At 38.4% G+C, this 26,293-nt stretch overlaps 1 protein-coding gene across 5 annotated transcripts in view; it reads right to left on the minus strand.

The window, feature by feature from the left end:
• The window catches only part of prkg3 (protein kinase cGMP-dependent 3), a 45,200-nt gene that overhangs the window by 7,856 nt on the left and 11,051 nt on the right, over positions 1–26,293 (minus strand). For 4 of the 5 annotated variants that reach the window (XR_008603515.1, XR_008603514.1, XR_008603513.1 and 1 more), the window contains exons 10-21: positions 26,202–26,290; positions 24,684–24,749; positions 24,437–24,484; positions 24,300–24,341; positions 23,014–23,125; positions 22,584–22,720; positions 22,390–22,479; positions 21,095–21,236; positions 19,587–19,750; positions 19,162–19,278; positions 18,831–18,893; positions 18,003–18,078 (exon numbers count right to left, since the gene is read on the minus strand). Coding sequence is in view for 2 of the 5 variants with exons in the window: in XM_055015909.1 (XP_054871884.1) it covers positions 18,003–18,078; positions 18,831–18,893; positions 19,162–19,278; positions 19,587–19,750; positions 21,095–21,236; positions 22,390–22,479; positions 22,584–22,720; positions 23,014–23,125; positions 24,300–24,341; positions 24,437–24,484; positions 24,684–24,749; positions 26,202–26,290 (1,146 nt within the window). In the remaining 3 variants the exon portion in view is untranslated. Of the gene's footprint in view, positions 1–16,644; positions 17,293–18,002; positions 18,079–18,830; positions 18,894–19,161; positions 19,279–19,586; positions 19,751–21,094; positions 21,237–22,389; positions 22,480–22,583; positions 22,721–23,013; positions 23,126–24,299; positions 24,342–24,436; positions 24,485–24,683; positions 24,750–26,201; positions 26,291–26,293 lie in introns of those variants that run through there. The other variant, XM_023269770.3, reaches the window with a different exon arrangement.

The raw sequence follows: 26,293 nt of genomic DNA on the forward strand, positions 1-26,293 counted from the left end.
CATTCAGAGACTTAAAAACAAATGAGAGAATCTTAAACCTCTTGTCGCCCTGCGGGTCAAAATTTACCCATTTTAAAGTTTGAAAATGTGGCGAAAAAAAAATTCACAGTGAAACTTCTGATGTCCACTTTTTCAACATTTTTGGGAAATCCTTGATCATTTTTTGGTGGAAAAAAAAGAAATGTTAAAAATGTTTCTTAAGAACATTCACACACAAAAAAAAATCAACCAAAATCCATCGAATTTTGCTGGATTTTGGTTGATTTTTTTGTGAATGTTCTTAAATAAAATATTTGAAGTTTTACTGATATATATGGAATCACTTTAGATATTTTTAGGATTTTTTTTGAAGATTTTTACTAATTTTTTGAAAATATTTACAAGAATTTTCTTGCCACATTTGGGGGATTTTTTTTTTTTTAAATAAAACTTTTAAGGGTAAACTTTTAAGGAATTATTGGAATTTTCTTCCTGAAGGTTTTGCAAATTTTCTGAAATTTGGGGAATTTTTTTGCTGAATTTTTGGAATTTTTTTCAGACAAGGAAACAATATTCTTTGGTGCCTGTCAATGAGGACAACATGAGAGTTAAAATCAATCCTGTACCTAACCAGAAGCCAGTGAAGTGAGGATGTACCACCCACCTAAACATTGCAGGTCAACCAACCCCTCAACGCACCACCCTCCATGGCAACAGCAGTCCTTGATGCCAGTTGCCACCCTCAGGATGACAATGCACCCCAACACACTGCAAAAACTGCTCAGGAGTGGCCCGGTGAACACGACAGAGCTAAGGTGTTCACCCTGGTTCCACAATCCCCAGATCCAGATCTTACTGAGCATCTGTGGGATGGTCCAGGATAAGCCTGATCTAGGTAGGTCCCACTCTGCAAACCACAGGACCCACAGGACATCCCCAGAGGTCCAGTGTCCATGTCCCACTGGGTCAGAGGAGTTTTAGCAGCTTAAAGGGAACCAACACAGTATTAGGCAGGTGGTCAGAATGTTACACCTGATCGTTTCAACATCTGGGGGGGGGGGGGGGGGGGGGGGCTATAGCCTAACAGCTGGATGCAGTGACCTTCTGGAAGCCTGTCACTAATTAACAATAAACACCAAACATTTGTTTTTGAGTCATCTAAGACATTGCTAATTAGTGAGCTTTAGAGGTTCTAGTCGCCGTTTCCCCATTCATCTCCTCATTAAACTATCAGCAAGCTGGCAGATAAGCATATTTCACACTATTCCTGCAGCTTCCTTTGTTGGAGGACAGCAAACCTGCTCATGAGGAACCTGTTGCTCTGTGCAGACAAAGAAACAAAACAAAAATCCTGCCATTTGCGCTGCTTTGTGTCCTTGATTTGCCTTTTTGAATGAGATAATCGCAAAACCAATTCTAAAAGTCAACCTGACAACAAAGAGCAGCTCTTTGGGCAAAATTTAAACTTTGACCTTTCTCTGATTCTCACAGCATTTTCCTGTTGTGTCCAGGCTGCTGCAGATAGGATATCCTCTCATGCTGGGAAGATAAATGACATCCTGACCTTTACTGCTTCGATGCTCCCTGCAGAGCATGAATAGATATAGTTAGAGGAGGCGTCCTTGATAAATCCGAGTGACAGCAGACCCACCAACATGGCTCTTTAGTGTCTAGCTAATATTGGTGCAATCTAAAAACAAAGAATACTTGTTTTCCTTTCAGATTCATCGTTTTGATATTAAATGCTGTTATACAAGCTGAGTCGAGGCTTGCTTTATATTCAGCATCACATGGGTTTTGGACAACTTTGTCGTTTGATCTGAAGCATCTCTGAGAGGCTGTGCAGCGGAAAGTCTTTGCCCGAGGCATTGAAACTGACTTCACAAGCTCAGGTTTGGAAAGATTCCTCCTCCATTAGATACAGTTGTGATTTGACAGAACAGATGTCAGGTTGCCTCTGTGCCCTTAACTTTTTTTTTTTTTGGGTGAATTTGCCTGAGACAAGTGGAAGGAAATGATTGTCTCAGTTCAGCCTGACCTCGATGAAGAAAGAAAAACATTAATGGTCGATTGCCTAAAGCTGCAATGAGCAGAAAGGCAAAAAATATATAAAAAATCTAAAAAAAAATGTAATGTGAACTTGCAGCTCTCCCCTCTCTGTTCTAAGCCCCATTTCTAACCACATGAACGTGCACTTCAAGCTAAAAGCTTCACTAAGGATGCAAACCGAGGCCAAAGAGTGAAGGTTGTTCCATCTAATCCATTTCACCACCACATGCTGCTCTTAGCGTTGACTTTGTTATTTATACTATCTCATTTAAGTAGTGAAAAGCCTTGTGATTCACTAAAATCTTATGCCATTAGCTAGATTTTCTAAAGCCTATAAACAAAGATAAGAAGAGGTGCAGAGTTCCGTTTTCCTCTCAGACCACTTGAATTACAAAATGTTGAAAGGTTAGCATGCGATTTTTTTGTAATAAATCCTGAAAGTGGTGCCTACCTCAACTTTAAGGGTGTTAAAATGACCATCGTTCACATGTGAGTGTGTGAATGAGTGAATGTAAAGGTGTGTTGTCACTGCACAACCCAATTAAACCTCATTCTTAACTACTTTGGACTAAAACAAGGAGCATGTCTTGGTCCCTGAGGTGGCGCTGGAGCTGGATGGACTGTTGGCCCAGACCTCACTTGACGTTTTGTTCAAGAAATTAATAGTTGGATTGATCAAAAAAGTGGCTGATGGGGTGCAAATCTTGTTCTAGAGGAATTGTTGATTTACAGTGGGTCATTTCTAACAGCTCAAACAGAGATATTTCAATTTCTTGTCAGTCGAAACCTCAAAAATATTCAGTGATAAAGAAAAGCAGCCCTACTTCACATTTCTTGATAGCTTTGCTTTTAAAAATAATCATTTCATAATCAACAATCAAATCTATTTCCTCAATATAGATATAGAGACATAGATTTATATAAATAATGCTATAATTTTGGCATTTTTCTTTTTTACTAAAAAAACAAAAAACAAATCCTGCCTTTGAGACTTGCTCAGTTTGAACTTCAGCAAGTTGTCTTGACCACGTCTACATGTCTAAATGCATTGAGCTGCAGCCATGTGACTGGCTGATTAGCTATTTGTGTTAACAAGCAATTGAACTGGTGTACCTAATAAAGTGGCTGGTGAGTGTACATTGATGATAATGTTAGCTGTTCCCTCTGAGCAGCTTCAGTTTTCCTTAAAAACTGGCAGCATTTAGCTCAGTCTGTCCCAGGAGCTGAGGGCTGTCAGTGCTGATAGGGAGGTCAGTGTGGAGTCTGCACTGCTGTCACTGCTGCTATGTTTTAAATGCCTTTCACCCTCTGCAATAGCCAACCTCTGCAAGTTCAATAGATGCCCTTGGTCTGAAAGGTGTAGTGTTAAAGCTTGAATGCACCTGCAGATTCTATCTGAAGAAAACCTTTGAGTCTCTTTGTGCCTCCATTTCTGCTACCGGCCTGAAAAATTCCAGCTACGTGATTATTTATAACCGTAACATTCCTCAGCGCTGACAATGAGGGGAGAAAAATAAAATTAAATGAGTCAGATATGGATCGAAAGGCTGCATGACAGGTAACATATCAGGAATAGACAAACTCTCTCAGGTAAAACTGATTGTAATTCGTGACATTTTTAGCAATGCAAAGTCCCCTGAAAGACTGAAATACATTGAAGAATAAAGTCTCTCTACATTTATATACAGCTGTTAGGTTTTTTTCCTAAACTCCAGAGATATGGAAACTCAAAAATCTCTGCAGGCAAAAGTATGCTGGGATAAGTGTCAACTCTCCCTTAAGTCCAAACCGGATAAACAAGAGTAAGAAAGGAATAGAAATTAGATTCTCAATGATTTTACAGCTGAGTTTCTGCAGGCATGGTTGCTTGGCAACCTCACATCGACAACAAGAGATTTAGACATCACTTCACCTGACCTCTATTTACTAAAGAATAGTTACAAAATATGATTGAACAAGTGAAACACACTGTCTTAATTATAGTAATATTAGCAGAAGTATATTTGAATTTTGCCATTCTGTGAAAATCATGGTTTTTTACATTGTTTTCATGTCCATATGATGCTTCTTCGCATGCTGGAACAAATACCATGAGCAAAATAAGAAGTATTTCCACCTTGAAACTCAAGGGTACCAATGACAATCTCAAAAACATGGATTCGGATGGAACAAAGCTAAGGAGCAAAGCCTTTCATTCTGCAGGGTGGAGCTTTCTTTGATGCCATTAGACAAATAGTATTATTTGTCCCAGTTGGTTTCAAGATTGAACATATATGTTTGTATTATAATTTCTGAACAGATTTTTAGGTAACACACAGACGACTTTGTGTCCCCTACTTATGAGTTCAACTAATCAATGACTAGAGAGAGACTGTAGCTAAATGTTTGGTTGGATTTAGTCAGGAAACACAACTTGAATAGGTTTAGGGAAACATAATGATTTGTCTGGATGACCTTTTTCATCAAGTTCCTCTGGATCGGTTGCTTGGAAACCTCACAGCAATGAGATTGAACAATTACAGCTTCGGAGATAGTGGTAGGCTTACATAACTGATTATATATAACTTTGGACAAAGCCAGGCTCGCTGTGTCCTCTTGTCTCTTTGCAGTCTTTATTTGCAGCACTTTAAACTTGTGGAGACACAGCAAATGTTCAGTCGACCCATCCGTCCACCTTCTCCCTGAACAGCTTTTGCAGTTTTGTAAAAACAACGCATGACTTCTTTGTTTGGTTTTGTTTCTCGCAAAATGTGTCTTTTTGGGGCATTTGCTTTAACAAGTGCTGCCATCTCACGAGTCAAAAAAAGTCAGAAAAAAAACGGGAGAAAAATAGAAAGAAGAAATCCATGGGTGAACTAGTCTTTAAAAATGTACAGCTGTTCATGTTGTAGGTAGAATCTGAAAAAGATGCATCACCTTGAACACAAAAGAATTTCTGTGAAGTGACAGCTTATTTTTTGTCGTCTTATTTTGAAGACTGAGGTGGAAACATTTTAAGAATAGACCTTTTTACATCAGACATCTTGATTTTAAATGCATGATCTGAATAATAGCTCTGTTCCATTTTAGCTCCCACTAAGCCATGACTGATGGGAGAACACTACGTCAGCCTTTGTGTTGTTAGTGCTATTAATTACACCTTCCAGAGACGCCATGTCAAAGCCTGTTATGAACACATTATGATTATGTGACCGACCACTTTTGCACTCCTGTTTCCTACAGCATGTAGATGCCTCTTTATTGCCTGGGATGATTGAAAAGGCCACTGTATTTTGCTTTTGTAATTCCTCCCTCCTCACTGTACAGCGACACAACTAACACATTTACACCTACTCAGGTGCTGTATTTATAACCATGTGTGCTGACGAATAGAAATGATACATTGTCGGTACCTGTAAAATCTATTTTTATTGTCTGTATGTCTTTAAAAACAAGATAAGCACTTAGAGAATGCACTATTCCTCAAAGGCTGCTCAACGGATGAAATCTTGAAAAAATTTGTGGCAGAAATCACGGCAACATAGAATGTGGCCATTTAATAAAGAGATGTACCCACAAACAAAATCACTTTGCGCTGAGCACAGGTGTGTGTTATGCATGTGTACGTTATGTATGGATACCGAATGGCGTAACCGAAATATGTAGCGGGCGGTGGGAATTGATGGGACTCAGAAACATTCCTATAATTTAATCAACTGTTCCTTGTATCATCTGTGACGGTCCTGATAAGTCTGCAGTGGTGGATTTGTAGTAGGATCACAATCATGTGATCATCAGCAGGCAGCTGATGTAGTGTTCACTTGTTGTCATAGTTACAGTGACGCTGTGACACTATCTGGCAATGATACAGAAATCTTTAACAAATCTGTGGATCCAGACTATAAGCTGCATCACTGCCAAAATCTAATCACTTGGTCCTTTTGTCATTTCCGACCTTCTCTGAAAATTTCATCCAAATCCATTAGTCCATTTTTGAGTAAAGTTGCTAACAGACAGACGGACGAACGTACGCCGATCATCAAACAACTCCACCGTTCCTTGGCGGAGTAATAAAATAAATTCACATCACAGTAAGAGTTTTCTTCCTGAAGAGGGTGTGGACAGCAGAAGTTCAGCTGCACTGAAAGCTACAGACACTGAAACAGTCTGTTTAGAACAGAACTAAAAGCAGGAATTTTACAATCATGGTGACATGAAACATCTTTGAAGTGTTTTACACTCAAAAATTGAAAGACTTCTTCTGAGGACATGTGAGAGTTTTATTAATTTGCTGAAAAGGGACAATATGGGACCTTTAAAACTGCTCTTGTGAAAAATTATTTTTGATTTCAACAATGAATCAAAGGAATATTGGAAAGGTGTTGCTTGTAGTAGTGAACTGGAAAACAATTAAAAACTGACTCTGCAGTTCCTCTTAGGAATAATGTAACTAGTTCTATCTTGTGGTTCGTGTCTTGCAAATTCAGTGTTGTGCCTCAGTTTCACAGTTATCAGCATAATTTCTTGGCTTTGTGAGAAAGTTCCCTTAAACCCACTGTAGACTACCTCCAGAGCACCAAGTGGCAGGCAAAGTTGGTGAACGTATGCCTGTACACATAGTGGAAGCTTTAGCAGCTAAACCCAGGATATCACCACAGGAGTTGTGAAATCCTGACAGATTTTAAAACCAGGCGGCATCATAGACACTTCACAGATATCCTTCCCGCTAATCTCAGACTTGCAAGCACTACAACTATGGACATAAAGTTCTGCATCACACACCACAGATATTATTCAGATTCCGGTGCCAGTGGGAGCAATCATGAATGATCCTATGGAGATGGAACCAAAACGAAGCCTGAAGAGCAACAACCTGCTGTAACACCAATAATCCAACAGCAGAGGTTAAAGGAGAATATGTTTGGGCAGATGTAGGTTGCCTGTGTTTCATTCTTTGGTTCACCATGAAATCACATGAGGTGGAGCTTTTTGCTGATTGCCATACCTCCATAATCTCAATAATATCCTGTAGTGAGTGAGGTACCATTGTTTTCCAGTTTTGTGGTGTAAACATGACTGTGATCAGAGTGAAGAGTAGTTCTAAATCTGTTAAAATTCCTGCAGTGTGAGTCCGACCCAAAGAAGGAAAGTAAATACTAGATCCCTGCTTTATTCATATAATATCATCTGAATGAGACAGAAGGTTTTCACACAGTCACACATTACCTGGCACAAAAAGGTAAAAAATCTTGTTATCATCGACTCTGGACTTAATTTTAGAAGTCACACTGCACCACGACTAAAGTGTGTTTCTATCAGTTCAGGAATATGGCCAGACTCAGAACATTTCTCACACAACTTTTATCTCCAGCAGGCTGAACTATTATTACATCTTCAGTCTGGTGTCTCTACTGCTGATCTTGTACAGAACTCTGTCAGAAAACCAGACGGAGAGCCCACTTTACTACAATTTTTTTTAAAAAAAGAAAATTGCTTTAATGGTTTAAATCACCAAATGACTCTGCTACAGGTGCCTGCTTCATCCATCCTGATTATTCCTCAGAGATAAAATGCAGCCCTTGTTATCAAAAACAGTCTTTTTACTGCTGTTTTTTTCTGAAATCTTCGACCTGACTTACTTGTGGCTTTAATTCATTTTTGTTTGTATTTTAGTATCAATGCTCTTGTTTTTACAGTTTAATCAAAAACGCAACAATACTCAGCTTTTTGTGTTTCATTTTAGAATCGAATTGTACTCATACACTAGTCTTCAAAAGTTTGGGGTCACCTAGACAATTTCATGTTCTCCATGAAAACTTCCACTTTTATCCATGTACTAACATAACTGCACAAGGGTTTTCTAATCATCAATGAGCCTTTCAACACCATTAGCTAACACAATGTAGCATTAGAACACAGGAGTGATGGTTGCTGGAAATGTTCCTCTGTACCACTATGGAGATATTCCATTAAAAATCAGCTGTTTCCAGCTACAATAGTCATTTACCACATTAACAATGTCTACACTGTATTATCTTGATTGAAAAAAAAAACTGCTTTTCTTTCAAATATAAGGACATTTCTAAATGACCACAAAAATTTGAACGTTAGTGTAACTACAGTTGATTATAGCAGCAACTACCAATTAGCTGAATCAGTCATACTAGTTTAAATGTCAGACATGATTTAGACGTCACAGCTAGAGGTGACAGCTTCACAGCCACTTTGCCAACCATTTGTTGACGCTTCTGTTTATCAAGCTGTAAATATCAGAATGACAATTCAGAGGCTCAGCAGAATGTTTTTATGACTTGGTTGCACATAATCAGACACGAACATCAGAAACGTGACAAGATGATGCTGCTCAGTGTTTACTGTGATTACAGCAACAAATTTGTCAAAAAAAATTAACAAATTTTTCACTCCCCATCCCTCAGTGGGCCAGAAATTTATTTCTAAAGTAAAGTACGAGATTACTTGTGGAGTACCACAAGGATCAATTTTAGGATTGTTGCCTTTCAATTAGTCCATCAAGGAGACAGAGCCTCGACAGAGTTATGTGACGATTGGCGTACACTTGTCTGTTCACAATATTACTCAAAAACGGACGAACGGATTTGGATGAAATTTTCAGGGAAGGTCAGAAATGACACAAGGACCAAGTGATGTGGCTTATAGTCTGGATCCACGGATTTGTTAAAGATTTCTGCATCATTGCGAGATAGCGGCACGGCGTCACTGTAACCATGACAACAAGTGAACACTATGTCAGCTGCCTGCTGATGATCACATGATTGTGATCCTACTACAAATCAATCACTGCAGACTAATCGGGACTTATCCGTCCCGACTTACAAGGGACCATTGATTAAATTGTGTGGGTGTTCCTGAGTCCCATCAATTCCCGCCGCCCGCTACATATTTCGGTTACGCAATTCGGTATCCGTACATAACGTACACATGCACAACACATGTCTGTGCTTAACTCAAGGTTATTTTGTTTGTGGATAAATCTATATTAAATGGCCACATTCTTTGTTGCCATGATTCTGATCATCAATAACTAGTAAACAAATGCTGCATTTAAAAAAAATGCTGCATTTCTGCCATATGGGGGAATGAACAGCCTTGACAGAGGACTGCGCTCTCTGAGTGCTTTTCAAGTTTGTGCACCACCTATTGTATGATATTGTCAGTGATAAAGAGCTTGGGGTTTAAATATCAATATTACATTTCTTTAAAAGTATTAAAGGCAACTTACATTTAAATGGAATGATCTCAAAAACATGTTTTTTGAGGATTAGCTGCAAAATGAAATGAAAACCTTTCATTACAAAAATATTACAAGAACACGACCTCACCAGGTAATTTTTGACCCGCTTATGCATCTAAAGGTTAATGTGTAAATCAGTCAGATAAGTTTTATTATTATAATGTTTTTTCTGTGTTGGAAAGCACTTTGGCTCCACATGTGTTGTTTTAAATCGCCCATACAAAAAACAGGGACTTGTTTTTATGTGACTTTGAGGTTTTCATTGCTTCCATCAAGATGAATGATAAAGTATGCGGTTTATTTGCTGTGTCCTTTTCTTGGAGTGCTTGTAATATAAAATGAAACAGTGGTTCCTATACACTCTACCAACTCCTTGAGGAGCAAAAATAATTTCAGTGAAGTCAGGTTCAGACTGCTGATTGAAGCGGTTACATAAGTCCACTTATGAGAGGCTCAGCACAAACCTGTACATCAGCATCTCTGCAGTCTGCAGGTTTGAAGACAGGAACCAATAAACTATGTGATGCAGAGCTGGATAAAAGTCTTCATCTGAGCAGATTGAGACTTTTGAGGAAATATAAATGGAAGTTGGTGTAAAAGACACGGAAACACTGTCATTGTTTTAGTCTTTCCCACCAAACCAGGGAAGCAGGGAATAAAAAAAAAAAATCAGTGCAGATAAGCCAGGTAGCTAATCTTTTATCGGAACGAAACTCATGCAGAAACAGTCAACATAAGCGATCAAACATGGCAGTGAGAAAGCAGAGGAGCTTAAGTCGACAGGTGCAAACAGTAATTAGTCAACGCAGATGTTAACACCGAGTCTAATTAACTCAAGGAGAGGAAACCAGAGCGAACATCTAGTCATCACCGCAGCTCCTGTGGTGTTTTTTTGTGTTTCTGATCTCCCTGCTCTGTTCCTCACCTGCACTGAGTCCTGCAGTATAAATACATAAATATATAAGACAAGCTCTCCAGCCACACTCTGCGAGCTTTCACTGTCTGACAATAAATCAGCTGATTCTAGTGTGAAATCTCTTGTTTTTGTGTCCATGTGTTCTCATGCTCGCTGTCTTTCTGACTACACCTGGCAGAGATGCTTCTCTCTATGCCAGGGTTGTCAAACATGCGGCCCGTGGGCCAAAACCGGCCCTCCAGAGGGTCCAATCCCCCCCAACCGTATAAAGTGTAAAAATTACAGACAAGACATTAACTGCAAATTGTAAAACCATAAATTTAAATAATTTCTAGACCTTGACAAGTTGTTTTGATCATAAAGTAAAATACTAGATTGTTCCTTTGTCATTTTGTCTCGTTTTTGTAATATTTTGCTGTTTTTTTGTCTGACTTTGGTCGTTTGTCTCATGTTTTTGTCAATTTGTTTTTCGTTTTTGTCGTTTTGTCTTTTCTTCTCACCTGTGTCGTTTGTCCATTTTGCTGTAGCTTTGTAACTTTTGTCTCATTTTTTTGTCATTTTTGTTTCCTTTGTCTCTTTTTTGTCTTTTTGTTTCTCGTTTTTGTGTCTCATTTTTGTAATATTTTGTATTGTTTTGTTTCTGTTTGTGTTTTGTGTCTGACTTTTGTTGTTTGTCTCGTGATTTGTCCTTTTGTTTCTCGTTTTGTCATTTTGTGTTTCGCTTTATTCATTGTTCATCAAATTCTCAGTGAATCTGTTCTGAAATGTCTGTTTCAGTCTCCCTGTCGGTGTTTTTAGATGAGAGATGCATTCACTGTTTGGTTCTTTTAAATGTTCACCATCAACTCATTTACATTCTGGGTAGATAAAAGCAGGAAGGGTGAAGCTTATACGATACATAGGATCCAGAACTCCATGATGCAATGCATGAGACACACAGTGCAACACATTACATGACCTTCAAATAATACCTTATAATTACCAGCTTCTTCTAAACAAGACATGAGCTCCTCTGAAAACATGATTTATGAAATTATGTGAAGACTCTAAAATATTGACAATATCCTTTTTCTGCCACATATTTCTATTTTCCTGTATCTTCACAATCATTGATCATGTGTGAAATTAGGCCGTTATTGATGTATGATTTATGTATTAGGAGGATTAATCACCGACTCGCTGTAATAAAAATACCAGCACGTGCGCTATTCTTGCCATCACCACTGAAGTGTGACATTGGAATATTTTAGAAACCTCTCTTACTTTAACCCAAAGATAAGAAATTAATAACTTTCTCAATGCAAGCTGCTGCAAAACTGAATAACAAACTCGATGCTTGGGGGAAATGAAAGCAGGCAGGAGCAGCTATTTTTCATCTATTTTCTGATTCCTATTATTCATGTTCTTATTAATAGGAATAATGATAAATTGAAGCTAAATCAAGTGCTTAATAAATGTTGTGTCTGTCATTTGGGACCACAGAAAAAAGAAAAACTGCCCTTAAGGCCACGATATCGTTCACACACTGATAAATGCATTAGGTACTGTTTCCTTTGCAATGTAGTCTAGCGAAAAAAAGCTCTATGCAAGTCTGGTTCAACTCACAGGAAAGCTCATAGGAAGAGTGCTTTATGAACCCTCTTTTGACCCCAACCTCCTCTTTTTTTTTTATAAACATTAATCACAGTTATGTGACGATTGGCTTATGCTTGTCCGTCTGTTTGTCTGTTTGCAACATTACTCAAAAACGGATTTGGATGAAAGTTTCAGGGAAGATCAGAAATGACACAAGGACCAAGTGATTAGATTTTGGCAGCGATGCGGCTTATAGTCTGGATCCACGGATCTGTTAAAGATTTCTGTATGATTGCGAGATAGCAGCATGGCATCACTGTAACCATGACAACAAGTAAACACTACATCAGCTGCCTGCTGATGATCACATGATTGAGATCCTACTACAAATCCACCGCTGCGGACTTATCAGGACTTATCCATCAGAAATGATCCAAGGAACACAGAGTAAACTGTGGGGGTGTTTCTGAGTTCCATCAATTCTGGCCGCCCGCTACATATTTAGGTCACGTGATTCAGTATCCGTACATAACGTACACATTCATAACATACACCTGTGGTCAGCGCGAGGTTATTTTGTTTGTGGGTACATCTATATTAAATGGCTACTTTCTATGTTGACATGACTTCTGATCATCAATAACTAATAAACAAATGCTGCATTTCTAAAATAAATAAATGCAGCATTTCTGATAATTCCATGTGGGGGAATGAACGGCCTTGGCGGAGTACTGCGCTCTCTGAGTGCTTTTCTAGTTCATTTTGTGAAAATGCACCAAGTAGTCGCAGCATAAACTAAAATAATAAAGGCCTTTAAAGGTAGATTATAATTTAACATCCATCGGGGACACAAGGCCTCCAGCATCTGGTAGTAACACAGCCTTAAGGCTTGTTAGCTTAAAGTTAGCTTCAGTGTACAAACAAAAATCAAGAAGCTAAATTCTTTGAATTGTTCTAACATAATTAAAATATTAGTATATTTTCAGCCCTGAAGAGTGTCTGTAGATCTTCCTGTTGGCCCCAACATACTCCACTAACCAGCCCAGGTTAAGTCTATAGAGCTCTCAAGGCTGCTGAGAAAGTTTATTTCTGTGTGAGATCATAGTCTGTGGTGACCTATGTGAGTGTCTCAATATTTTTAACAACAATTTGGCTGTTCAAAAGTTTGGAGTCACTTAGAAATGTCTTTATATTTGAGAGAAAAGCTGTTTTTTTTTTTTTCAATGAAGATAACATTAAATGAATGATAAATCCAGTGTAGACATTGTTAATGTGGGAAATGACTATTCTAGCTGGAAACAGCTGATTTTTAATGGAATATCTCCATAGGGGTACAGAGGAACATTTCCAGCAACCATCACTCCTGTGTTCTAATGCTACATTGTGTTAGCTAATGGTGTTGAAAGGCTCATTGATGATCAGAAAACCCTTGTGCAGTTATGTTAGCACATGGATAAAAGTGTGAGTTTTCATCAAAAACATGGAATTGTCTGGGTGACCCTAAACTTTTGAACGCTAGTGTATGTTATATGCAACAGATATGATTTAATATATGGTAAGATTTTGAAATATATGGTAGGATTTAGCACGACTCCATATCATTCTAAGACCATTAAACTTTTGGATTTATCTATCCAGCACTAGCAGCCATCCAACCATGAATGTCGGCAACCCCAGGAACCAATTTAACACTTTCCACTTATATTTCACATACAAAACCACAAATAACACATTCAAGATGTCTTTAGATTTGTTGAAGTACTTAACTTCTATGTGTAGTTATGTACCTTTTGCATGTTCAGCATTCCGTTTTTCAGTTCAGTGCTTACCGGCTCTGTGGTGCCGTCTGGCTGGATTCAGGCAAAAGATGTCTTCAGAGGAGTAGCAGGTTTTTCAACTAGACAATACCAAGTGCTGCCACTTCAAGGGGTGGACCAGGTGAATTCGATTTAAATATTCATTTGTTTATCTGATTTGTGTTGGGTAATTGGATATATGTTGGGTTTGTTTCTTTTTTTTTTTAATTAAGTACACCAGTTGTACTCTTTTGTGCTTTTTGTTGTTGTGTTGGTGTTTTAAATTTCCCTTGTTATGTGGAACTGCCCTGAATAGCTAGTATACACTCACCACCCACTTTATTAGGTACACCTGTTGAATTGCATGTGAACACAAATAGCTAATCAGCCACAACTCAATGAATTCAGGCATGTAGAAGTGGTCAAGACAACTTGCTGAGGTTCAAGTTAAGCATCAGAATGGGGAAGAAAGGAGATTTAAGTGACTTTGAATGTGGCATGGTTGTTGGTCTGAGTATTTCACAAACTGCTGATCTACTGGGATTTTCACACACAACCATCTCTAGGATTTACAGAGAATGATCCCAAAAAGAGAAAATATCCAGTGAGCAGCAGTTGTGTGGATCAAAATGCCTTGTTGATGTGAGAGGTCAGAGGAGAATGGACAGACTGGTTGGAGATGATAGAAAGGGAACAGGAACTCTAATAACCACTGGTTACAACCAACAAATGCAGAATACCATCTCTGAACACACAACACGTCCAACCTTGAAGAAGATGGACTACAGCAGCAGAAGACCACACCTGGTGCTACTCCTGTCAGCTAAGAACAGGAAACTGAGGCTACAATTGGCACAGGTTCACCAAAACTGGACAATATGGAAAAATGTTGCCTGGTCTGATGAGTCTCCATTTCAGCTGCAACATTCAGATGATCAGAATTTGGTGTAAACAACATGAAAGCATGGATCCATCCTGCCTTGTATCAACGGTTCAGGCTGCTGCTGGTGGTGTAATGGTGTGGGGGAGATTTTCTTTCCACACTTTGGGCCCCTTAGTACCAACTGATCATGGTTTAAACTCCACAGTCTACCTGAGTATTGTTGCTAACCATGTCCATCCCTTTATGACCACAGTGGATCATCTTCTGATGCTACTTCCAGCAGGATAATGCTCCATGTCACAAAGCTCAAATCATCTCAAACTAGTTTCCTGAACATGACAATGAGTTCACTGTACTCCAATGACCTCCACAGTCACCAGATCTCAATCCAATAGAACCTTTGGGATCTGGTGGAACGGGAGATTGGCATCATGGATGTTCAGCCGACAAATCTGCAGCAACTGTGTGATGCTATCATGTCAATATGGAGCAGAATCTCTGAGGAATGTTTCCAACGCTTTGTTGAAAGTATGACAACAAGAATTAAAGCAGTTCTGAAGGTAGAAGGGGGACCAACCTTTCACTAACAGGGTGTACCTAATAAAGTGGCCAGTGGTTGTATGTCCTCTTCTGTTCAGTGTTATTTGATAAGTACATTTGGTGCTGAAATATTTTGTTGCTAGTAGCTTTAACCCTTTGATGTGCAGTGTGGGTCAGGAGATACTCATTTTCCATTGGATTTGGGTCACTTTTGACGCATGTCGTGCATCAGAGGGTTAATTAAGTTCTGCTCTTTTGACTGCTTTTTTGGGCCTGAATTTAGTATTGATTTTTGTAACTGTCATTTTTTGGGTGAAATAAAAACCCCGTTTTTCATTTACCTCCGAGTTCTCATGCTTTCCAGCTCACACATGCCTATTTGTAGCAGTTGTTATTTGCAACATCTATCTGAATGACCTGATTTAGAAAAATGTATTAGACAAACACATACATGTTGCTCTTTGTATTCAGCAAAACAAGCTGGATATAATCAATATTTTTGTTCTTGTCAAAAAAACTCCCATAAAAATCCCAAAACTAATGACAAATTGGTGTCAGTTAGTTTGACCTGTTTATCCATACACATGCATGTGTTTAAGGTATGTTGGTGTCCAAAAACTGTTAAAAACAAACGAGCATTCTAGTTTATTATTATAGTGCGTCATACTGCACAATGGAAACTTACAGGAGCAACAAATGTATATTAACATCCAGCTGAAAATAGTTCCCTACAGACTGAAAATTGATCTTTGAGTAATATTTGCTTAAAACCACAGTGCCAAACTGCTTGAGGAAATAATTTAGGCTTTTTAAAATTAAATTATACATTAGTGAAACATTTTTTTTAAAATTTTTTGATCTTCAGTAGGAACAAACTTGGGCCAGAGTGCCACAGACAGAACAGAAGTATGTAGGAAGTTACATTTTGCCACATGACGTGATATATTGTTAGGTTTTTTTGGACTTTTTTGACAAAAGATACAGAATGAACTTGTCAGACAGACAAATCTAGATCCTCCATGCAGCAGAGCAGGAAGTCACCGCTGCGAACACATTTGTCCAATGCTGCGCATCCTCTGAGCCGCTGCTGTCACTGCCGTCAATGTGTTAAATTTTGGACTTTGAGGTGTTTTATCTTTTTGTGCAGGAAGGAAACATCTGGCATGGTGTCTTTTCCCACTGGAAGATATGAATACTTTCATGTTAAGTTTGTTTTCTGATGTGGAAAAGTGATCTCAGCAAGCACTGACAGGAGGGAACAGGATGACTCCTTCCTCCTGCCTTAAAAACCTGCTGCCTGCCAAACAGCTGTAACCTTCCAGAGCCAAACAATCAGCTGCAGCCGCCGACAGACACGTAGGATTAAACCTGTAAAACCCTCAGGCGGCAACGGGCCATTTTCCTCACTATGAGCACAATATTTCCCTCATGTATTGCTCAATATCACACCTCTAATCTCCAAATACTGCAGACTGATTTGTCCACAGCAGCAAAAACACATGTGCACCGTTCCACACCGGGGATCTGATGCTAATCTGTTGTTGGGTAAATACAAATTCAGCCGATTCAAGCGTTTAAGCACACTTTTGTTTACTCAAATCCAATCAGGATGTCCTGTAATCTTTTCATCCAAACAATGACTCCACGAGGCAACTGTATAGCAAAGAACTTTATCAATATTAAAGCATTAGACAGCTTTGCTATGAGCAGATAAGCACATTTTATCTCTAAAACAGCACAGATCTAAAAGAACAATAAACATGGCCGACAAGTAGGCTATTAATATGACATCAGTGCTGATCTGAGCTGGCCTTTTGTAGGACAAAGCCTTTATTAGCAGTTGGACGGGTGGTTATATTCTAATTAGTGTTATATGCATGAATGTTATGAGGCACCGAATCTCCTTCGCACTGAATCTGAAGGCAGAACATCTCGTCTTAACACCTCTACATATTTTTGGTCCTTATCCATCCACATGGTCGTTTCAGTTTTGCAACAGGAGAACCTCAATACATATTTAGGAAATGCTGATTCCCTGCAGCTCCAGATGCAGATTTAATAATCAAATCGGTATAAAATCGACTGTTTTTTTTGTTTTTGTTTTTCATTAAGAAGCTCCTTCTACCATCATACGGCGTTAACCCTGTTTCGGCTCCATATTTATGCGATATAGGCAGCTGCTGTGGCCTTCGATCTCTTAACCGAGACGTCAGAATCAGAAGTCACGATCCCAGTCAGAGAACTCCTCATCAGCCTTCGTCTGGTCATGAGGGAATCGATCGAAGTTGATGTAGCAGGGACCCTGAAGGAGGGAAAAGTGCTGCTAAATATAGAATAACTGATCAAGCGTCAAGCCTGTCCCTTAACTTATTTCCAACAACAGTTTGTGTCATTGCTGTCAATATATTAAATTTTAGACATTTTGGACCATTTGTAAAGCTTTTTTGATGGTTTTTAACAGATTTTTGGACAATTTCAAGCCATATTGGATCATTTTCTGTCACTTTGGACCATTTTTAAAGCTTTCTGGATGGTTTTAACTCATTTTTAACTCATTTTTAGACAATTTAAAGCCATACTGGGCTATTTTGTGTCATTTTGGATCATTTTTTAAAGCTGTTCTGAGGGTTTTTAACTCTTTTTTGGACAATTTCATGCCATATTAGATCATTTTCTGTGATTCTGGACTATTCTTAAAGCTTTTTTGATGGTTTTAAATTCATTTTTGGACAATTTTTGGCTAGTTTGATGTGAGATATTTCTGCAAAACCTCACAGTCCCAGTGAGGCACAATAGCTAAAGTTTTTAATTTTAAATTAAATTGGAATTTGCAAAATTTGTTTTGAATATTAAAAAACCTAGAGATTTGCAAACACCATCACAGTCTTAACATCTACTCCACAAAATCGTCTCTACCACTGTAACTGCCGTCTTCTTTTGATTTCTTCTCTTTAAGTCACAATAAAAGTTTCATGTAACATTAAAAACCCTCGGCTGCCGGTTTGGACTTGCCTTGCGGATGAGCCGAAGTGTGGGGGCGTCCAGCTGACCCACTCGCAGCTTGTGCCAGTTCATGCTGCTGAACCACCTGAAGGGAGGAGAGGATGGGGATTACAGGTCCAACATACAGAATCAAAAATAACATGATTTTTAGTAGTACTGTAGGTGAAAAGCTCTTTCAGAATTGGGGGAACATTGAGGGACAGAATACAAGAGAATATGACCACAAGTAAAGATTTACACTGTCGTTCAAAGGTTTGGGGTCACTTAGAAATGTCCTTATTTTTGAAATAAAAGTAGTTATTTTCAATCAAGACAACATGAAATGAATTAGAAATACAATCTAGACATTGTTAATGTGGTAAATGACTATTCTAGCTGGAAACAGCTGGTTTTTAATGGAATATCTCCATAGGGGTACAGAGGAACATTTCCAGCAACCATCACTCCTGTGTTCTAATGCTACATTGTGTTAGCTAATGGTGTTGAAAGGCTCATTGATGATTAGAAAACCCTTGTGCAGTTATGTTAGTACATTAATAAAAGGTGAGTTTTCATGGAAAACATGAAATTATCTGGGCGACCCCAAACTTTTGAACAGTAGTGCATACATTTATAAGAAACATAATATATGCCGGCTGCAGAGTGCTACCTTTTCCTTTTCACTGAATGGCTGCGTGTTCTCAGACATTTAATGTATGGCAATAGAAACAGATTCAAAAATGCTCAATGCAACAAACAGTGTTGATGATTAGTTAACGCCTTGTATCTCAGGAGGAAACAACTTAGACAATAGCATGATTTTGGACTCGTATAGGATGACACATTGTCATTGGTTACCTGTGATGCCGGACATCTTTGATTCCGTTCTTGGTGTTTCCTAACCTCTGACCCGGCCGAGGCCTGCAAAAACATTCAGACAATTCAGTCTCATCATGAGCTTCCACCTTCCTTCCAAGTGTGCATTCAAAAACCATCAGAATCCATTTGCATCTTATAGTACGGTGGATTAACCTGCTCCACAATTCATGCTGTATGAAAGGCCCAAACCTCCACTTAATGTAGAAAATATATCAGGCAGCACACTGAGGTAAATTTGAATACACATTGCAGCATTATCAGAATCAAAAATTGTCATCTGTTTGCCATCAGTAGGTGATATTTTTCATACCTGCACAGTTTACTGATTATGGACTTGGATGCTTCATTCAAGTAAGGTGGATACTTGAGCACCCCGTCCAGAATTTTGGCATAAATCTTCTGGGGCTCTGAGCTGGAAAAGGGAGGGCTAGGAAATTGGAAAAGAGAGAATAGATGGAAGTTAATAAATCCTTTGAGTGTTTGGCATAAAAAAATAAAAAAAAAAACTGTATCAGTCAGTTACTTCTTGCTGGGGAACCTGAACATGCAGATGTCAGTCATACTTCCCTGCTGCCATCTGCTGGTTAATTTTAAAGCTATTTATGTGGCTCCATTATTACAAAATGCTTTTTGCAGAATAAAAAGAAATTGAACACCTCAGTCTATTTATGTAAATTTGTGAGCTATCAACATAAAAGATATTATTAGGATTGGGGATAGTGTTAGCATCATTACCTTCCCACCAACAGCTCAAAGATCAGGATGCCAAGAGACCAAAAATCGACTGCAAAGTCATGTCCCTGGTTCTTGATGATCTCTGGCGCCATGTACTCAGGAGTGCCAACAAACGAGTAGGTTTTCTCACCGCGTACCAACTCCTTAGCAAAACCAAAGTCGACCTGTGCAAAAACAGACACCCACACACATCACATGTAAGTCACCCTGTAGGTATAGAAACCCTGCTGATTAAGTCCCCATAAATGGAAACAGACAGAAAAACATCCCCCGCTGTACTTCTGGAATATATAATCTGTACTTGGAGCTAAAGAAGTGGAGCAAAAGTCAAGTCAGCTTTATTTATATAGCACATTTAAAAAACAACCAAGGCTGACAAAAGTGCTTTACAGGCTCAAAATAGAAAACAAGACATAATCTGTGAGGAAATGTACAGAGCAAGATAGACAGTGATGTATACCAGGATGTCAACACTCAACTACAATTAAAAGCCAGAGAGCACATATGTCTCTTCAGTAGGCACTTGGCCTTTTTTTTTTTGTTTTTTGTTTGGCTTTATTTGACAGGTTAGTATAGAGTCAGACAGGAAAGTAGGGAAAAGAATGGAGGGGAGACCTGCAGCAAAGAGCTGTGAGCTGGAATCGAACCCATGCCGCTGCAGCAGAGACTATAGCCCCTGTTCATGGGTCACCTGTTCAACCAGCTAAGCTATCTGGGTGCCTCAGTAGGAACTGGAGGGTATCAAGAGACCACTTACTTGTTCACATTAGAAACGCCGTTCTAATTTGAACAGGTAAGTGGTTCCACAAACTGGGCGGAGCCACAGAAAGGGGTTGGTTGCCTCGGTTTCTGAGTCTTGATCTGGGAACTTCAAGGGCCATCTGATTGGTCGACCTCAGCGATAAAACATGGACATGTAAAAGCTCAGATAAATAAGAAGGTGCCAACCCATTTAAGACCTTAACAACAAACAATACAATCTTAAAAGCAATTCTGAAGCAGACAGGAAGCCAGTGGAGTGAGGCTAAAACTGGAGTGATGTGCTCCCATTTCTTTGTCCCTGCTAGAAGTTCGGCAGCAGTGTTTTGTACCAACTGGAGGCGACAAATAGACGTCTGATCAAGACCCACAAACAGAGAGCTGCAGTAGTCTAGCCTAGATGTGATGAAGGCATGTATGACTCTCAAAGTTGCTGTGGGACAGACAGGGCTTTACTTTGGCCAACAGCCTCAACTGAAAGAATCTGGTTTTGACAACAGAACTGGTTTGTTTGTCAAATGTAAAAGCGTTGTCAAAAATCAAACCCAGCTTTTTGAGGAGGGTCGATTATAGATTTCCAGAGGGCCAAGAGCACCAACGCAGTCAACTGACTGACCTGGAAAAACAACAATCTCTGTTTTGGTTTCATTGAGACAAAGAAAAATAATGTCCAATCATGATTACAGATCCTCAAGTCAGTTTAGTAATGTACCAGAAGAAGCAGTGTTTCATCCCAGATAAGAACCCACCAGTTTGACGTAACCCTTCACGTCCAGCATCAGGTTCTCGGGCTTCAGGTCTCTGTACATGATGCTCTTCTTATGTAGGTAAGCGTAGGCCTCCACCACACAGGCAGTGCAGAACACCACGATGTTCTCGTCAAAACGTCCACTAATAATCACAGACATGTCAGAGGTTCAACTACTGCAGTCATAAACATCCTCTCCTGCTGGCTTTAACTTGAAAAAATGTATTACCTTCTGTCTTTTTTTTTTTTTTATCCCATTTTTAATTTATTCGAGCAGAAACAGCTCCTAAAAACTATGAGTTACTGGCGACATATATAGTGGCAGCTACTGTTTAATGTGTTTAAAATGCCGATCTCAACATGCACCAACTGCAATAAAATATGCTTCCAACTGTGGCTGTCATGATGTCAGAATGTCACTACACATATTTATTTATTTATATATTATGGAAGAATATTTTATTGCTACTGGTGTGTGTTGAGAATGTGGTGTTTTGTCTCTTTTTGAATAATAAATTACCTTCAAAATAAAAGTTCACGACTATACTGTATGCTGTTCCTGTGTTGGCACGTCAACCAGATAGTTACAGGCACTGGAATATTTATTATTACTAAATATCGTGGATATCAATTTCAAGTCATATTGGACCATTTTCTGTCATTCTGGACCATTTTAAAGCATTTTTGATGATTTTTAACTCATTTATGGACAACTTTAAGTCATATTTAATTATTTTTTGTCAATATGGACCATTTTTAAAGCCTTTTTGATGGTTTTTAACTCATTTGTAGACAATGTCAAGCCATATTGGACCATTTTCTGTCGTTTTGGACCATTTTTAAGGCTTTCTTGATGGATTTTAACTAATTTTTTGGACAATTTCAAGCCATATTGGGTCATTTTCTGTTAATTTGGACCATTTTAAAGCTTTCTCGATGGTTTTTAACAATTTTTGGACAAATTCAAGTCATATTGGATACTTTTCTGTCATTTTGGACCATTTTTAAAGCCTTTTTGATGTTTTTTTAACTCATTTTTTGGACAATTTCAAGCCATACTGGATCCTTTTCTGTCATTTTGGACCATTTTAGAAGCTTTTTTGATGATTTTTTTTTTACAAATTTTTGGACAATTTCAAGCCATATTGGGTTATTTTCTGTCATTTTGGAACATTTTTATAGCTTTTTGGATGGTTTTTATATCGTTTTTGGACAATTTCAGGTCATATTGGATAAAACACCTAAATGAGGACATGAGACTCTTAAATGTAATTTTCTCCACAGTGTTTTTCTCACACTTCTTTGAGTTTGGTCCAGATCTCTCCGCCGCCACAGAACTCCATGACCATGTAGATGTATCGCGTGTCTTTGAAAGCTCCGTGAAGTCTAGAAACAGTGAAAGTGGAAAACATTTCAAAGATCTCTGTGCATCCATCTGTTGTCTAATGTTAATAGAACACTGCAGTCGGTGTGTCTTTGTTGGTAGATACCTGACAATGAAGTCGCACTGAATAGCTTTGAGGATCTTCTTCTCAAACAGCATGTGCTCCTCCTGTCTTTTGGCGACAATGTGCTTCTTGCTGACTTTCTTCATGGCGTAATATTTCCCGTGATTCATGGTGGTCATCTTCAAATAACAAGAACAACGATCACTCGGAAACTTTTTCTGCTATAATTAACGTGTGTATTGGTATGTATGGGTGAGGGTGTTGCTGTATTTTCCAAGCAAGGAAAAGGTAAAAAGACAATATAAATAACCCAAAGAAGAGTGATGTTTTTCAATAATGTGTGTATAGTCCCTTCATGTTAGCTATCTTTATGTATTTCAACCAGGAAAAATTTAGGCTTTTACCTCGATCTCAAATAAATGCTTATATTTCAATTCCAGCAAATGAAATACAGACGAAACAAATGACCCACCAGCTCCACGCGACCAAATCCTCCAACTCCAAGTGTGACGGGATCTCCTTGGTAGCGACCCTCTTGATATAAGACAGGAACCAGATCCTTAAACCTCAGGGTGGAGATGGGACTGAGAAAGACAGAAGTTGTCATTCATAGCCACACCATTTCAAGGATCTCATTCATGCTATTGGTTCATCTCCTTCTTGGTAATACTTAGAGATTCTTCCTCTTTTTGTGCTCCTTAGTCCTGTGGAGGCCCTCAGGGATCTATTTTGGATCCCCTCTTGTTCACAATGTATATGCATCCCCAAGGCCATATCATGTCATATGTAGACATGGCACTGATACCCACCGCTATGCAGATGACACCCATTTCTATGTATGTTAGTCTGATGCCACCATATGTTAAAAGGAGTTGCTGAACTTAAATTGTATGTTCAAGGATTTCATGCAGCTGTAAAGTGATCAAAGTAGACCAGTTTTAACAATCTCTCTTCTCGTTTGTGTCCTTTTATTAGTAATGTTTGATAAAAGGCATGCAATGTAGGTGTTATTTTTGACCTGAGTTCCCTTTTAATGCTCAGGCGACCAAAGTGGTACAGTCTTGAGTTGCCCAAATAAGACATTTAACCCAGATCAGGTTCCTCTCTGCTGACCAGACTTAGAAAAGGTTATCCATGCTTTCACTTCCTTACATTATAACAGTCAAGATTGTACTTGACTGTTATAATGCACTTCAATCTGCTATCAATGGGCAAAAGATTTAAAAAGTACAGCAGATTCTAAATTCTGCTGCCTGGTATTTACGTGCACCAACTGAAGTGACCATATTACCCCAATCCTAGAGGTTTTTCTGCTTTTTTAAGATCTTACTGCTTGTTTTCAAAGCCTTGACTGGTCAGGCTTCTTTAATATCTGTGACCTGCTGAATCCCTATGAGCTTTATTTCCGTCTGAGATCATCCAACAGGGCAATACTAAGAGTTCAAAAGTCTCAACTTGTCACAAAAGGTTACTGGGTCTTTACTGTTCAGGCCCCTCAGCGGTGGAAAACCTCAGTATCCTCCTTTAAATCTCTTCTTAGGAGTCACTTGTCGTACATGGCTTCTATTTTTGTATTTACTTATTACATTGTGTGATATTTTATCTTTTGGATCTCTTTTTCTTGCCGTAACTGTTTTTATTGTAAAGGCCTTTGTAGCTACGCTTTGTAAAAGGTGCAATATAAAGTTCTTATTCCTATTTAGTGTTGATTGTGTTACATCTTTTATCTTGCGTTCATCCCCTTCAACAGCCACTCACCTTGATTTTTCAGGAGCTTGAGCCTCCTGCATCACTTTAGAGCTGCAAGTGGAAACAACAAAGACGTCAGGATGCTCTGAGTGAAATCAAGTAAAAGATTTACTGTTAAGAAGTCAGCAGTGTTGGGCGATACGTACTCATCAAACAGCTCCAGGTGCTCAATGGGGATTGTCTCTTCAAACACCCTAAACAAAAGGCATCATTTGTCAAACTGCGAGAGTCAGCAAGTGGCGATACACAACAGACAGCAAGCACAGCGCAGAAGCAACAGTGAGAGAAAGTAAATCCACTGGAGGAATGATTTCTCTGGGAAGTGGCAGCTGTCAGTGCAGAGCTTCACTGAACAGAATATCGCCTTGATTTACAGTCAAGAGTCAGACTCACTCCTTGTCGATGGAGAAGCAGGTGACAGGGCCATCAGCAGCACAGGTGGCAGTTCTCAAGACCTCCCTGCAAGAGGATAAACAGTGCAGAAGTTACACTTTCAACCAAGCTGCTGTATATGTGTGGAAAGAGGAGATTTCTGGCTGCATAAAAATGAAGTAGGGCTAAATATAGGTCCCTAAAATTAATTACATCTTCATGTTTAATACACTATTTAGTTATACTGCAGCAGGAATACAGTATATGAAAGGATACACACATTACACTGTAAATATTATATATAAAATAACTGTAAATATGAAAAAATATGTTAAATAAGTGTGATGTCATTTTTAAAAACTGGGGGGAAAAGGAGTTTACATAACAACAAATATCTGTAAAACAATGATTTTACAGCTGATTTAAACAGTCTAATTTTATGGTCACACATTGTACAAGAACGAATTACTAATTGTTAAAGTACAGATTGTGTTTGTTTTCTGTTTTTATAGGCAAGTTGGGAATAAATACTTTATAGATCTGTAATTTGACAAAATAGGGAAAATCTATAAAATGGTAGGCAAAACAAATGCCATTTTTATTACTTGATATACATATTTCTAAATTTCAAATGACAAAATGTTTAGAACCTATTTTTTGCTGATTTAAATACAGTAAAATGGTGCAATTTTCAGGTCAAACATTGTTTTGGCCTGGTTTTGTTTTGTTTTCCTATCTTTTCTCTCTTTTTTACAGTCAATATGTAAATTGATGATTGATTTCTGTTATATTACTGGTATTTTGACAAAACTGGAAAATCTGTTAAATAACATTTAAAGAAATACAGTCATTCAGTTCTTAGTATTAGAATTTTTCTTTCAAATTACAGCAAATATCTGTAAAAAAATTATATTTTCTGCTGATTTAAATACACTAAAAAATAGTGTCATTTTAAGATCAAACATTGCAACAGAACAACTTGTAATTTGTAAAACTACAGATTGACATAATTTACAGTTTTAGCCTTCTTTTTAGGGTTAACATGAAAATCAATACTTTTTTAAACTAGATTTTATATGCAGTTTAACAAATAGTAAAAATGTGTGAAATTACAGTAAACAGTTTAAAAACATTTGAGTTAAAAATTGTTGTAAAATTTTAATTTTTAGCTAATTCTGATATGCACATTAAGAAGAGTTATACAGAGTATAAGTTTTCCAAAGATATATATATTCTCTAAGCTGCACAATTCTGCTATTAAAACAGCAAAGCTGCCTCATATTCAACAATTCGAAGGCAGACAACATACTTACTAAAGACTATTTCAGTATCAATGTGCAATTATTTTTAAAAAATTTGCATTTCTGCTGTATTTCGTGGAGAGGCTTGGATTTTCTCCAGTAGCAGCGAGTGATAATTGGCAGGTTTTGCAACCAAAATGTGAAAGATGACAGCGGCTGAGGAAGGTGTAACGAGCGCTGGGTGTTGCACAAGCTTCTCACAAATGTCCTCAGGCATGTGTTGTGTTTCCATGGTTACCGTATGAGGGCCTGTTCCCCGAAATGCTCCCCTTTTCCCATCCTGCGGATCTGCTTCTGATGCCCATTCACGTTCTTTGTCACCAGGACCTG

The sequence above is a fragment of the Amphiprion ocellaris genome, chromosome 12 (genome assembly GCF_022539595.1).
Source record: "Amphiprion ocellaris isolate individual 3 ecotype Okinawa chromosome 12, ASM2253959v1, whole genome shotgun sequence".
Classification (NCBI taxonomy): domain Eukaryota; kingdom Metazoa; phylum Chordata; class Actinopteri; family Pomacentridae; genus Amphiprion; species Amphiprion ocellaris.